At 39.7% G+C, this 15,123-nt stretch overlaps 1 protein-coding gene across 6 annotated transcripts in view; it reads left to right on the top strand.

Annotated features, from left to right (window-relative positions):
- Window positions 1-15,123, top strand: part of SLC5A11 (solute carrier family 5 member 11) — a 64,353-nt gene that overhangs the window by 37,071 nt on the left and 12,159 nt on the right. For all 6 annotated transcript variants that reach the window (XM_063099129.1, XM_063099128.1, XM_063099127.1 and 3 more), the window contains one exon: window positions 2,846-3,051. In XM_063099129.1, the coding sequence (XP_062955199.1) occupies window positions 2,846-3,051 (206 nt within the window). The remainder of the gene's footprint in view (window positions 1-2,845; window positions 3,052-15,123) is intronic.

Genomic DNA, 15,123 nt, shown 5'->3' with positions numbered 1-15,123 from the left:
AAATATTTTCTCCCACTCTGTTGGTTGTCTTTTAACTCTGTTATCATCAGATGAGTGGATATGGAAAATGTGGTACATCTACCCAATGGAATACTGCTCAGTTATAAAAACGAATGAAATACTGCTATTTGCAACAACATGGATGGACCTTGAGAGAATTATATTAAGTGAAACAAGTCAGGCACAGAAAGAGAAATACCACATGTTCTCACTTATTGGTGGGAGCTAAAAATTAATATATAAATTCACACACACACACACACACACACACACACACACACACACACAAAAACAAAAAACAAAAAACAAAAAACAAAAACAAAAAAAAAACCGGGTGGGGGGAAGAAGATATAACAACCACAACTACTTGAAGTTGATACGATAAGCAAACAGAAAGGACACTGTTGGGGGGGAGTGGGGGAGGGAGGAGGGAGGGAGGTTTTGGTGATGGGGAGCAATAATCAGCCACAATGTATATCGACAAAATAAAATTAAAATAAATAAAATAAGTTAATTCGTGAAACAAAAAGAAAAAGTATAAATTTTTTAAAAAATCTAATTTCTTAGAAATTTAAAATCCATCTCCTAAATAGTGCTTGGGTCAAAGAGGAAATAAAAATTACAATTCTAGACTACTTAGAAAAAATAATGAGAACATTACATTTCACACTTAATAAATTAAGTCAAAAGTTGTACTCCTATAAAAACATTTATATCCATAAATATGAAAACCCAATTTACTGAGTTAGAAAAAACTACATGGTTTACTCCGTATCTATTTCTTTGAAAAGAACCATAAAATACAGTGGCAAATTAATTCAAGGAAAAGGAATAGAAACAAGGCAGCATAGTTAGAAGTGAAAAATAGGAACTAAACACACAGAAAAAAAATAAATTATAAGACTATAATATACATAACTTTATGCTAATAAAAATTCACTAGAAATTCATGCTTTTTTAGAAAAATGTAAATTACTAAATTTGATTCAGGAGAAAATAAAAACCTAGAGTCCAATTTCTAAAAAAGAAATTAGAACATCTGTTTAACACCAGACGTAATCCCAGTAGAATCAATAATAATAATGCAATATAAAATAAAACTCAAAAGATATATGAGGGTACTTCAAAGAGTTCATGGAAAAATTCAATTAAAAGATAATATGAACCTTTTCATGAACTTTTTGAAGTACCCTGGTACATTTTGAAAAGAAAGAGAAAAAATTATTATTTGCAGGTGATAACATGACCAGCTACCTAGACAAAACAAGAGAAACTAAAAAATGAACCCCAAGAGGAGTTCAGTAAATCAATATTAATATTCACAATCATTCATTTTCCTTTATGCCAAGAAGACTCTGTGTTTCAGTTGGCACCCTGATGTCTCCTACATTGGTGTTCCTTGGAATGTGGTCTGTGGACCAGCAACCTCAGTGTCATCTGGGAGCTCATCAGTGAGGCAGAATCCCAGCCCCCACCCAGACCTGCTGAATCAGAAATCCCAGGTGATTCGTATGCCCATTAAAGTTTATAAAGCTCTGTCCCACTCCATTTTCATCCATGCTGGGACAATTGTATTCTCAACATTTCTGCCTGCTATGATCTATATGCTGGGTGAAGTTCACCTTCTTAAAACACTCCTATGGGTAGGTCAAGTTATTGACAAAAACATACCCCCACTACCAGAAAATAATTTTTTAGTGAAGTAAAGCCTGACCAAAACTTATTATCACAATAACTGTGTGATTTTTTTTTTCCCTTGGTAGCCAATGTTCACCACGATCTTAAAAAAGATAAGCCAGGCTGCAGGTTACATGTCATTCCTACCCGAGTGGTAACACCAGTCCCCTCTCTTCCATTAAAAAAAAATGGCACTAGTAACATCAGGGTCAAGGTTTTGGATCCCATAATAGCCAGCTGCCGAAAAAAAAAAAAAAAAGCTTTTCAGAGTGAGAGCAACTTTGAATCCTTTCAATTAATGAAAAGAAGCTAATTATCTGCAAACTACAGTAAAGTTTTTAGAAAAGGTCATTTCTGTGCCAGACGCTACACTAAGCATTTCATGTGCAGTAGCTCATTCAGTCCTGGCTCCAGCCTATGAGGTTGGTGCTACATTTTCCCCACTTGCAGACGAGGAAACTGAATCTCAGAGAGGGGAAAAGACTTGCTCAAGGCCATGAATTTACTTGGACCACTCTTGCGATACCGTGAATCGAGAGCAGCTGAGACGTTCAGAGGTGAAAGAATGCTTTCTTAAGGCAGGGCTTCTTAGCCTGGGGTCCATGGACAGAATTCATGAGATCTGTGAATGTGGATGGGAAAAAATATAGATCTAGTTTCATAAATCTATAATTGAAATGTACCACTTAAAAACTATAAGTGTGGGCAACAAACCACAGTAATATTAGCAGTACATGTGACTTTGATACCAAAAATATTTCAAATGTTTTTATATAGCATTATAATTTTTGGTATATTGGAATACTGTTTGTGTTCATAGTTACTTTAAAACTAAATGATTATTAGACCTACTGCTAAATCTCACAATCTAATGGAGCAAATAAATAAATTACTATGTCACATTTCTATATTTTGATGATTGCCTTCAATATATTTGGTTTCTTTACAATCGTGTGTATTTTGTATTATTAAGACTCAATCCATCATTACTACCAAAAACATTTAGAAAAAAGCAGGGGTGGGTGGGCATGGTTAAGAACGCTTAAGGGGACAAACATTCCTTGGTAGCTCTGTTCTAACTAGGATTTCACTGAGCTCCAACCATCCCTTTGTCACTTGCAGTGTGTATTCGAGTTCCTGGCAAACTGAGGCTTCCTCTGAATTCCAGGTTTTGCTGCAGTTGGCGGGATGGAAGGACTGAAGGAGAAGTACTTCTTGGCCCTGGCTAGCAACCGGAGTGAGAACAGCAGCTGCGGGCTGCCCCGAGAAGATTCCTTCCATATATTCCGAGATCCACTGACATCTGATCTCCCGTGGCCTGGGATCCTATTTGGCATGACCATCCCGTCCCTCTGGTACTGGTGTACTGATCAGGTACAGGGCAGCTGGCCGAGCAAGCTTGTTCTCCCTCTTTTCATGTCTTTCGTTGGGGAGGCTGAGTTTTTTCCTCCCTCCATCCGCTCTCTCATTCTCTCGTTTGTATTCTCCCCACCTCCTTGACTATGCCTTCCTTTCTACCGCTCTCCATGCTATTTTGCTTCTTGCTCTTGCTAACAGCAAATCCAAAGATGCTAGTATTTGCAAAGGAGAAAACGTAATACATCCTGCTTAATGTCTGGGAAGATCCAGGAAGCAAAGGAGATGATGCACCTTAAATAGAGTTTACGACTGATAATCGGATTTGGTCAACAGATACTCACTGCGTGTCCCCTACGTACCAGGCACTCCTGTGGACACTTAGAAATTAGGAGCAAACAAATCGGGCAAAGCCCTCTGACTTCGTGGAGTTCACCTTGTAGTGGGGGTGGACGGAGATGATAAATATATAAATTACATGGGGTGTTAAAAGGTGAAAATGTAGTGAAAAAAGTAGAGTGAGGTAAAGGAGATTGAAAGTGTGGGAGCATAATGTAGAAAAGGGTGTAGGGGGCGGTGAGATGGAGACATAACTTTTGAGCAGAGACTTTTTTCTTTTTTTATTTGTTTTTAATTGACACAATAATTGTACATATTTATGGGTACTGTGAGACATTTCAACACATTTATACAATGTATAGCTGTCTGGTAAATGGTGTTATTTATAGTAGTCAAATCAGGGTATTTGGCATATCCATGACCTCATTTCTTAGTGGTGAGAACATTCAAAATCCTTTCTTCTTGCTATTTTGAAATATACAGTATATTGTTGTTAACCACAGTCACCCCGCTGTGTATTGGAACACTAGAATATATTCCTCCGATCTAACTGTAACTTTGCACCCACTAACCAACCTCTCCCCATCCACCCCTCCCAGCCTCTGGCAGCCACAACTCTACCCTTTACTTCTATGAGATCAACTTTTTATTTCATTTAATTATTTATTTTTATGTTTTGGCAGCAGCTAGTCTGGGGATCCGAACCCTCAACCTTGGGTGTTGTAACACTGCGCTCTAACCAAATGAGCCAAATGGCCAGCCCACGATCAACTTTTTCAGATTCAACACACGAGTGAGATCATGCAAAGACTTTGCAGGAGGAGATCAGGTGCTCCCATGATTGTTTGAGAAAGTTTGTGGCAGAGAGAGCAGCCAGAGCAAATGTGTAACTGGCATGAAAAAGAAATGAGAAAGGCAAAAAGCAGAACTGTGTGTATAACAAGCCTGTTGGTGTTAAAGGGGGAGAATAGAATCCACATTTGCATTTGCTTGTATGTGCCTAAAGAAGCTCTGGATGGATAAAACTTAGAGGAGAGGATACCTGTGGGCAAGGAGACGGAACAGATGAGCACGGATGGATTGGAACCATTTCTCTGTACACCTTTTATGAGAGGCTTTAAGCCAAGCGAATATGACACCTGTTCAAATGGGTTTTTTTTAATTACTATTATTATTACGTTAAGGATCAGAGATCTGTGTGCTGTTCTGGAAGCTATACTGCATGGTCAGGGCTGATGAGAGTTTAACTAAAGCAATGATAGTGGGGTTTGAAAATTAAACTGATGCAGGAGATGTTACAGAGAGTGAAACCCAGGTCCCACCCAGGGGCCTCAGCTGCTGAGTGAAGAGCTAAGTACCAAGGCAGTGATAGGTGCAATGCACATATACTGTCCCTTTAAGAGAGACCCTCTTTTCTTTAGCAAATCTCAGGTGGGACAGCCTGTGAGAGACACTGCAGATTGACACTAACAGCATGGGCTTTAAATCTACCAGGGCTGGAATCAAGTTCAGACGGCATAACCTTGGGACACTAACATCTCTGAGCCTTGGTTTCCTCATCTGTTAAATGGGGTTACTTACTACAGTTACAAAATATAGTTACTAAATAGCTACTAAATAGCTACAAAAAGGGAAACATGAGGAATTTGGTCATAGTCCTTTTGTTGCAGGGACATTTAGTAAACAAACCATTTAAAACGTTTACATTTTCACTATGGTTTATGTCATTACTCTTGACACAGCTTGTATTAATTTGTGAAAATAATTATTTGAGATTCCACTGTCGTGACCTCTCTCAGGGTGATAAAGATGCACAGGATTACTCAGAGCCCATTTCTCCAGAACACTGAGAGGCCCGAAGGGGTTAAACCCAGGGAGAACTTCTTCAAGGGAGAAGGGTCTCTAGAAATAGCCCTGAGTCAGGTTTTCTCTCAGTTTTTATTGAGCAGACAAGAAAGTTACAGAAGAAATGCAGGTGGTTAATCAGTCATAGTGAAAACATAGATAAACTGGCTATACGACAATTTTCATTAAAGCAGGTGTAACTTAAAAATAGTTCAAGCAATTTACCATCAAAAGAAGTCATAAAATTAAGCTATGTGACATACAAAAGAAACAATGAGATCATTGTCATGGCAACACTTAGTTCCCCAAGAAACTGAAAGACACAACTGAGGGTCAGATGTGAAACATCCCCCAACCATAAACTGGCAGAATAGCCTTGAAGATTTTAGTTCAAATACTTTCCCATCATTTAGGTTTAGCTGTGCCAAGGGCAACTGCCCCTCAGAGCAATCACTTTTGTTGTGTTTCAATTTACTTGTCTACATCAAAGAACTTAGTCCTGTGAAAGTTTTTCCCAATCTTAGCATTTCTACGTGTATTTCTAAAAAGTTGGGCTATTCCTAAAACAACAGGACTTTGGTCCTGCCTAAAACTAAGGACTGTGGTCCTACTAAGCTAAGGACTTTGGTCCTACTATGTTAATATTAAGGCCCTGTGAAATACATGTGTTTTATTTCTTCCATTAATGTCAATATCCTCCACATTCCACAAACCTTTATGAGCAGAGGCTCAGGTGTGTGCCCATTAAAGGCCACCTCCAACCCACACCGCATTGTTCAAGAGCCTGGGGATCTCGTCCAGGAGGGCCCGATCTCCTTCAAATGCCAGGCAGGGTAAGAGGGCCAGACCACACGGTGTTGCTGCTGAGCCGGATTCTCTAGCATCCAAAGAATGTGTTGGTTCACTGTGCTGGAGCTGCCCTAGGAAACACACGTCAGTGCCAGCTCTGTATCTGGGATCAGTTTAGAACAGAAGAAAGGCAACCCAACATTCATTGTTCACTGATTGAGAGCATATTCTAGATTGTCCCGGGCAGAGATGGAAAAGACAAACAATAACTGATAACAGTAATGGCATTTAAACACGTATTGATGCCATCTGATTTGGCAGTTACCAATCTAAGCAGTTTATGTGTAAATTCGATTCATTCTCATAACGTTCCTGTGAGGTATGTTCCATGCCTTGGGCCTGGGTGGTGGTGTACAGGGTGACACTCTCCTCCTTGGGCTTGTGGTTTTTCCAGCAGCACGACTCTTAAAACTTATTCAGCTGCCTCTTCAATTCATATTTGGAGACTCCACTTCATGGTGATAAAAGCCAGAGTTCTTTTCAGACACAGCTTTGGGTCTCCAGCAGAAAGGCTGTTGTTTTACAAAACTTTAAACTCATTCCTATCTGCGTCTCTCATCATCTTAATGAAGCAACAAGTATGTTATAGATTTTGATATCTGTACATTTTACCAGCACATTCTTAAGTGTGCTAGCCTCAATAGGTGTATGTTTGGACTCCTAAGAAATGACAGATAATAGTTAAACCAGTTGCTTAACAAGGACAGCTAACTTCCCAGCTCTGGAGAGAGGGACCATCGTTGCCTTTCCTCAAATAAGGCAGTTCCACACTTTCAAGTCTTTCACTTGCAACATCCAAACAAATATAATTTGTCCATGTAAAGGTACTTTAAAAAGTCAAATTTAAACTAGCTTAGGAAAAGGGTGAGGGATTTACTAGCTCATGGAATACCAACTGCAGGAAGTTGAACTAGCCTTTGGAAACTCCTAGAACTTACTCTGATTTCCCTCCCCATCATCTTTCTTTCTCACCTACTGACTACTTTGACTCCCACTGCAGACCAACTGGAAAGAGGCTAGAAACTCCCTGGGCCCCAAATCTAAAAATCCCGGGGAAGGGCTCTGAGTGGCCACGCTTGGGTCAGGTGCCTATCCTTGGATTATGCAGCTATGCCCAAAGTGACAGTGATGTGGATGGGATGGGGGGGGTCAAAAAAAGGGGCAGGACACTCTAGGAAGACAACCCCACTGATGTCCACTATAACAAAAATGGGATAATTTCAATTTTGTCCTGCTCACTACAGCATCACAATGGTCATGACATGACATTTTCTACCTCCTTATCCAAAGTTCAGTGAACCAGCTCATAGAGCACTGGTAACTCACCAAAGCCTCTGTAACTTCTCCAGATGCTTCAAGACTCAAAGCCTAAAAAATAGTAGAGAAAATCCTGAGCTCATGTAGGTTCAATCTGAAGACTGGAGAAGGGAGGATTTGTAGGGACCAGTCTCCTACTCAGAAAACACTCTGGAATCCGTCATTCCGTTTGACTGGATAAACCTTGACAAGACCTCAACAGAGAGGTCTGGAAGAGGGAGTCACTGTTTTTGTGTTCCTGAATGGCTGACCTACAGCTCTGTCAACTGGCTCCCAATGTCTCCTTCTAGCTCTCTTCTATTTTGTTGACTTATTTAAACTTCCTTCTCTGGTTTCATCCAAAAGCAGCAGTGACAATGACAATGACAATAATCACTACTGCTCTCTTTGCTTAAGAACTGTGAGACACCTCAACAACAAGCACAGTTATTATTCACATTTTGCAGATGAGAGAACTGAGGACTGGGGAGGTTAAGGAACTTGTCCAAGCTCACGAAGAACTAGTAGAGTGGACATTCACACCTAAGTCGGTCTGCACTTCTAACCACTCTACTCATTCACCTGGTCATCATGCCCCACTACTATGACAGCTCCTGTCCCTTTTTTCCCACTCCAGTGAATAAAAAATTGTACATGATTATCATAGGAACAGCATGTATTAGTCAACTTTCTGTTGCTTACGATGGAATATCTGCAACTGGGCAATTTATAAGAAAATGAAATTTATTTCTTACAGTTTTGGAGGCTGGGAAGTCCAGGGTCAAAGGGGCACATCTGGTGAGGGCCTTCTTCTTGGTAGGGACTCTCTACAGAGTTCCATGGTGACACACGGTGTCACAGCAAAGGCTGAGCAAAAGCACCTGTTACCTTGCTCACTTTCTCTCATCATAAAGCTGCTGATGCTACTCCCATGATAACCCAACCATCCATTAACCCATCACTCCATGAATGGATGAGTCCATTCATGAGGGCACAGCTCTCATGATCCAATCATCTCTTAAAGTGCCCACCATTCAAATACTTCTTTTTTAAATTTAAATTTAAATTTTATTTGGTCGATATACAATGTGGTTGATTATTGTGGCCCATTACCGAAACCTCCCTCCCTCCTCCCTCTCCCCCCTCCCACCCAACAATGTCCTTTCTGTTTGCTTGTTGTATCAACTTCAAGGAATTGTGGTTGTTATGTCTTCTCCCCCCCCCGTTTTTTTTTTTTTTTTTTTGTGTGTGTGTGTTTGTGTGTGTGAATTTATTTATTTATTTTTAGCTCCCACCAATAAGTGAGAACATGTGGTATTTCTCTTTCTGTGCCTGACTTGTGTCACTTAATATAATTCTCTCAAGGTCCATCCATGTTGTTGCAAATGGCAGTATTTCATTCGTTTTTATAGCTGAGTAGTATTCCATTGTGCAGATGTACCACATTTTCCGTATCCACTCATCCGATGATGGAGATTTGGGCTGGTTCCAACTCTTGGCTATTGTAAAGAGTGCTGCGATGAACACTGGGAAACAGGTATACCTTCGACTTGATGATTTCCATTCCTCTGGATATATTCCCAGCAGTGGGATAGCTGGGTCGTATGGTAGATCTATCTGCAATTGTTTGAGGAACCTCCATACCATTTTCCATAGAGGCTGCACCATTTTGCAGTCCCACCAACAATGTATGAGAGTTCCTTTTTCTCCACAACCTCGCCAGCATTTATTGTTCAGAGTCTTTTGGATTTTAGTCATCCTAACTGGGGTGAGATGGTATCTCAGTGTAGTTTTGATTTGCATTTCCCGGATGCTGAGTAATGTTGAGCATTTTTTCATATGTCTGTTGGCCATTTGTATATCTTCCTTAGAGAAATGCCTACTTAGCTCTTTTGCCCATTTTTTAATTGGGTTGCTTGTTTTTTTCTTGTAAAGTTGTTTGAGTTCCTTGTAAATTCCGGATATTAATCCTTTGTCAGATGTATATTTTGCAAATATTTTCTCCCACTCTGTTGGTTGTCTTTTAACTCTGTTAATTGTTTCTTTTGCTGTGCAGAAGCTTTTTAGTTTGATATAATCCCATTTGTTTATTTTTCCTTTGGTTGCCCATGCTTTTGGGGTCGTATTCATGAAGTCTGTGTCCAGTCCTATTTCCTGAAGTGTCTCTCCTATGTTTTCTTTAAGAAGTTTTATTGTTTCAGGGTGTATATTTAATTCTTTAATCCAATTTGAGTTGAGTTTAGTGTATGGTGAAAGGTGTGGGTCTAGTTTCATTCTCCTGCATATTGATATCCAGTTATCCCAGCACCACTTGCTGAAGAGGCAGTCCCTTCCCCAGTGAATAGGCTTGGTGCCTTTGTCAAAGATCAGATGGCAGTAAGTGTGTGGGTTGATTTCTGGATTCTCTATTCTATTCCATTGGTCAGTGTGTCTGTTTTTATGCCAGTACCATACTGTTTTGGTTATTATAGCTTTGTAGTATAGCTTAAAGTCAGGTAGTGTTATGCCTCCAGCTTTATTTTTTTTGCTCAGCATTGCTTTGGCTATGCGTGGTCTTTTATTGTTCCATATAAATGTCTGGATAGTTTTTTCCATGTCTGAGAAAAATGTCTTTGGAATTTTGATGGGGATTGCATTGAATTTGTATATCACTTTGGGTAGTATGGGCATTTTCACTATGTTGATTCTTCCAATCCAAGAGCATGGGATATCTTTCCATCTTCTTGTATCCTCTCTAATTTCTCTCAGCAGTGGTTTGTAGTTCTTATTATAGAGATTTTTCACATCCTTGGTTAACTCAATTCCTAAGTATTTTATTTTTTTGGTGGCTATTGTAAATGGGCAGGCTTTCTTGATTTCTCTTTCTGCATGTTCACTATTGGAGAATAGAAATGCTACTGATTTTTGTGTGTTGATTTTGTATCCTGCTACTGTGCTGAAGTCATTTATCAATTCCAAGAGTTCTTTTGTAGAGGTTTTAGGCTGTTCGATATATAGGATCATGTCATCTGCAAACAGGGACAGTTTGACTTCATCTTTTCCAATCTGGATGCCCTTTATTTCCTTCTCTTCTCTGATTGCTCTGGCTAGTACTTCCACCACTATGTTGAATAGGAGTGGTGAGAGTGGGCATCCTTGTCTAGTTCCTGTTCTTAAAGGAAAAGCTTTCAGTTTTTCCCCATTCAGGATGATATTGGCAGTGGGTTTATCATATATGGCTTTGATTATGTTGAGATACGTTCCGTTTATACCTAACTTATGGAGGGTCTTTGTCATGAATGAGTGTTGAATTTTATCAAATGCTTTTTCAGCATCTATAGAGATGAACATATGGTCCTTGTGTTTGATTATGGTGTATCACATTTATTGATTTGCATATGTTGAACCAACCTTGCATCCCTGGGATGAATCCCACTTGATTGTGGTGAATAATTTTATGTATGTGTTGCTGTATTCTGTTTGCTAGTATTTTATTGAGGATTTTTGCATCTATATTCATCAAGGATATCGGCCTGTAGTTTTCTTTTTTGGTCATATCTTTACCTGGTTTAGGTATCAGGATGATGTTTGCTTCATAGAATGAGTTTGGGAGATTTGCGTCTGTTTCAATCTTTTGGAATAGTTTGTAAAGAATTGGTGTCAATTCCTCTTTGAATGTTTGGTAAAATTCTGCTGTGAATCCATCTGGTCCTGGGCTTTTCTTTGTTAGGAGCCTTCTGATAACAGCTTCAATCTCCTTTATTGTTATTGGTCTGTCCAGATTTTCTACATCTTCATGGCTCAGTTTTGGGAGCTTGTGTGTGTCCAGAAATTTATCCATTTCCTCCAGATTTTCAAACTTGTTGGCATATTTGTTCATAGTAGTCTCGAATGATTCCTTGTATTTCAGATGAATCAGTTGTAATATCGCCTCTTTCATTTCTAATTTTTCTTATTTGAATCTTCTCTCTTCTTTTTTTTGTTAGCCATGCTAATGGTTTGTCAATTTTATTTATCTTTTCAAAAATCCAACTTTTTGATTCATTGATCTTTTGTATTGCTTTTTGGGTTTCAATTTCATTCAGTTCTGCTCTGATCTTAATGATTTCTTTCCGTCTGCTAACTTTAGGTTTGGAGTGTTCTTGTTTTTCTAGATCTTTAAAGTGAAGTGTTAGGTTGTTCACTTGCCATCTTTCCATTCTTCTGAGGTGAGCATGTAATGCAATAAATTTCCCCCTTAATACTGCTTTTGCAGTATCCCACAGGTTTTGGTATGATGTATCTTTATTTTCATTAGTTTCAAGAAATTTTTTGATTTCCTGCTTGATTTCTTCTTGGTCCATATGTCATTAAGTAGAATGCTGTTTAATTTCCATGTGTTTGTATAGTTTCCAGAGTTTCGTTTGTTATTGATTTCTAGTTTTAATCCATTATGGTCTGAGAAAATACATGGGATAATTCCAATTTTTTTGAATTTATTGAGACTTGATTTGTGACCTAATATGTGATCTATCCTGGAGAATGATCCATGTGCTGATGAGAAGAATGAATATTCTGAGGTTGTTGGATGGAATGTTCTGTAGATATCTGCCAATTCCAATTGGTCTAGAGTATTGTTTAGATCTTGTGTTTCTCTACTGATTCTTTGCCTAGATGATCTGTCCAATATTGACAGTGGGGTGTGCAGGTCCCCTGCTATTATGGTATTAGTGTCTATTTCCTTCTTTAGGTCTAATAGAGTTTGTTTTATAAATCTGGCTGCTCCAACATTGGGTGCGTACATATTTATGATTGTTATGTCTTCTTGATGGATCAGTCCTTTTATCATTAAGTAGTGTCCCTCATTGTCTCTATTTATGGTTTTTAGTTTAAAGTCTACTTCGTCAGATATAAGAATAGCTACTCCAGCTTGTTTTTCTTTTCTGTTTGCATGGTAAATCTTTTTCCATCCTTTCACTCTTAGTCTCTGTGAGTCTTTATGGGTGAGGTGGGTCTCTTGAAGGCAGCATATAGATGGGTCCTCCTTTTTAATCCAGTCAGCCAGTCTATGTCTTTTGATTGGGGAATTTAAGCCTTTTACATTAAGAGTTGTTATTGAAAAGTGTTGTTTTATTCCTAGCATTTTATTGATTGTTGTTTGGTTGTCTTAGGTGTCTTTTGCTCCTTGCTTTCTGATTTACTGTTTGTTTTCTGTGTTTGTTGGTTCCTTAGGTTGTAAGTAGCCTTTTTGTTTGTTTGTTTTCTCTTCATGAATGCCATTTTTATTATACTAGTGGGTCTCGATTTTTCTTGGGTTTTTATGGCAGTGGTAGTTCTTTTTCAGGAACCAAACCCAGTACTCCCTTGAGGATTTCTTGTAAGGGTGGTCGTGTGGTAGTGAACTCCCACAGTTTTTGTTTGTCTGAGAAATATACTATTTGCCCTTCATTTCTTAAGGATAGCCTTGCAGGGTAGAGTATTCTTGGCTGACAATCTCTGTCTTTTGGTATTTTGAATATATCATCCCATTCCTTTCTGGCTTTTAGGGTTTGTGATGAAAAATCTGATGTTAGCCTGATTGGGGCTCCCTGATAGGTGACTTGATGCTTCTCTCTTGCAGCTTTTAAGATTCTCTCTTTGTCTTTGAGTTTTGCCTATTTGACTATAACACATCTTGGAGAAGACCCTTTTGGGTTGAATACGTTTGGAGATCGTTGAGCTTCCTGGATCTGAAGATCTGTGATTTTTCCTATACCTGGGAAGTTTTCTGCCACTATTTTGTTGAATATGTTTTCAATGCAATCTCCGTTTTCCTCCCCTTCTGGAATACCCATGACTTGGATATTTGAGCGCTTAAGGTTGTCTGATATCTCTCTCAGATTTTCTTCAATGCCTTTGATTCTTTTTTCTTTTTTTGTCTGCTTGTGTTATTTCAAACAGCCCATCTTCAAGTTCAGAGGTTCTCTCTTCAACTTCCACAAGCCTGCTGGTTAAACTCTCTGTCGTGTTTTTTATTTCGCTGAATAACTTCTTCAGTTCGGCAAGTTCTGCTACATTTTTTTTCAGGGCATTGATTTCCTTGTACTTTTCCTCTTTCAGGTCCTGTAAACTTTTCCTCATTTCATTATGATGTCTAGCTGAGTTTTCTTGTATCTCATTGAGTTTCCTTAGAATTATCACTCGAAATTCCTTGTCAGTCAATTCAAGGGCTTCTTGATCTATAGGATCTAGAGCTTGAGATTTATTATCTTTGGGCTGTGTACTTTCTTGATTTTTCATATTTCTGGTATCTTTTCTTTGATGTTTATTCATTGTGGCAGGGGGTTTCACAGTCCACAGGTTTGACACTGTTGACTGACTAAGATGTTGCTGTGGTTGCCAATTTCGTATGGCTACCTCAGTGACTACTCAGTTGGCCACTAGTGCCTTGCATGTGTGGTTGCCTTGGGTCTTGGGCCTCTCTGGGGAGCCACCTCTCTGGTCAGCTTGGACTCTGCTGGGCTGCTGGGTGACGGGGTGGTCCCGCAGGGTGTCACTCCTGATGCTGCCACTTCCCCCGCTGCTGCTGCTGCTGCTGCTCACGCCGCTGCCGCCGGCACCACTGCCGCCAGCTCTGCTGCCACCGGCTCCACTGCCTCCACTTCCCCCGCTCCCGCCACTGCTGCCGCTACCGCTGAAGATAGTAGCTTCAGAGGATGGGAAGCACAAAGTCCAGGAAACACATCTGGTGAGGGCCTTGGTCTTGGTCGTGGCTGGTTTCAGAGGCTGGAAGTCCAAGGACCAGGGAGCATGTCTGGTGAAGGCTTTCTTCAATGGTGTAGGTTATTACGGCAATGAATTTCTTTAATTCTCAGTTCCTGGCTTCCTGGGATGAAACATTTCCTTTACTTAGTCTCCAGTCAGTTTCCAAGGCTGGGAAGTCCAAAGTCCATCTGGTGGTGGTGACAGTCACATTTCAAAATAGTCACATTGCAAGATGGTGGAAGCAAAGAGAGCAGAGGGAGAGCCCCACCATTCAAATACTAACATAAGCTTTGAAGGGGACAAACATTCAGACCATAGCAGAGCAAATGAAGATAAGGTAGGTGAATGATAAATGCAGTGACAGATGGAGATATAGCTCATTAATGCCCTCTCTTCCCCATGTATTTAGATTACATTTTTATTCCTCTTAGTTCACTTTTTTTTTCCAACCGAGATGTTTCTTACCAAGAACCACTCAATTACTATTCCTTCTAGGGTTTGCCAGTTACAGAAAACAGACCTCTCAGTTGGGTGAACAGCTTGTGACAAGGGCTTTTTTTAGTCTGATTGGCTGTATGTGTTGTGTCCAGTGGGCACAGGTACCTGTCCTTGAAACTCATCTGCCAGGCTCAGTTTGTGTCACTGTTATGGCAGTTAGGACATTAGCAAAAATTGCATATTTTAAATTGTCCTTGAACATTTTGACACCTTCTGGCAATTGTCTGACAAGGTTCAGTCCCATGGATTCTGCAGATGGAATGTCCCCAAAGTGACATCTCCCCCACAAAATATGTGCACATTTGTACTATGGAATCTAAAAATTTATTAGAGGTGTGGTGTGGGGTTTGGGGGAAATCCTACCTCTCTACGCTCTTCCCATAAAGGGTTCTTTGCTAATTTAGTGATAACTCTTTTAGTTGTTTGTTGGGGGGAAAAAAGCTTAAGCATAAAAGGGAATTTTAAAAAATAACTCACATGACTGGGAGGCCAGAGGTATGTTGCTATGCCTCCCATGGATTTGTCACCCCACTTCCCCTGGGTGACAGAGCTGCAAAAGAT

Source organism: Cynocephalus volans, chromosome 6 (genome assembly GCF_027409185.1).
Source record: "Cynocephalus volans isolate mCynVol1 chromosome 6, mCynVol1.pri, whole genome shotgun sequence".
Lineage (NCBI taxonomy): Eukaryota > Metazoa > Chordata > Mammalia > Dermoptera > Cynocephalidae > Cynocephalus > Cynocephalus volans.
Note: the sequence above shows the minus strand (reverse complement) of the source record. Positions and strands in the feature narration are given on the sequence as shown.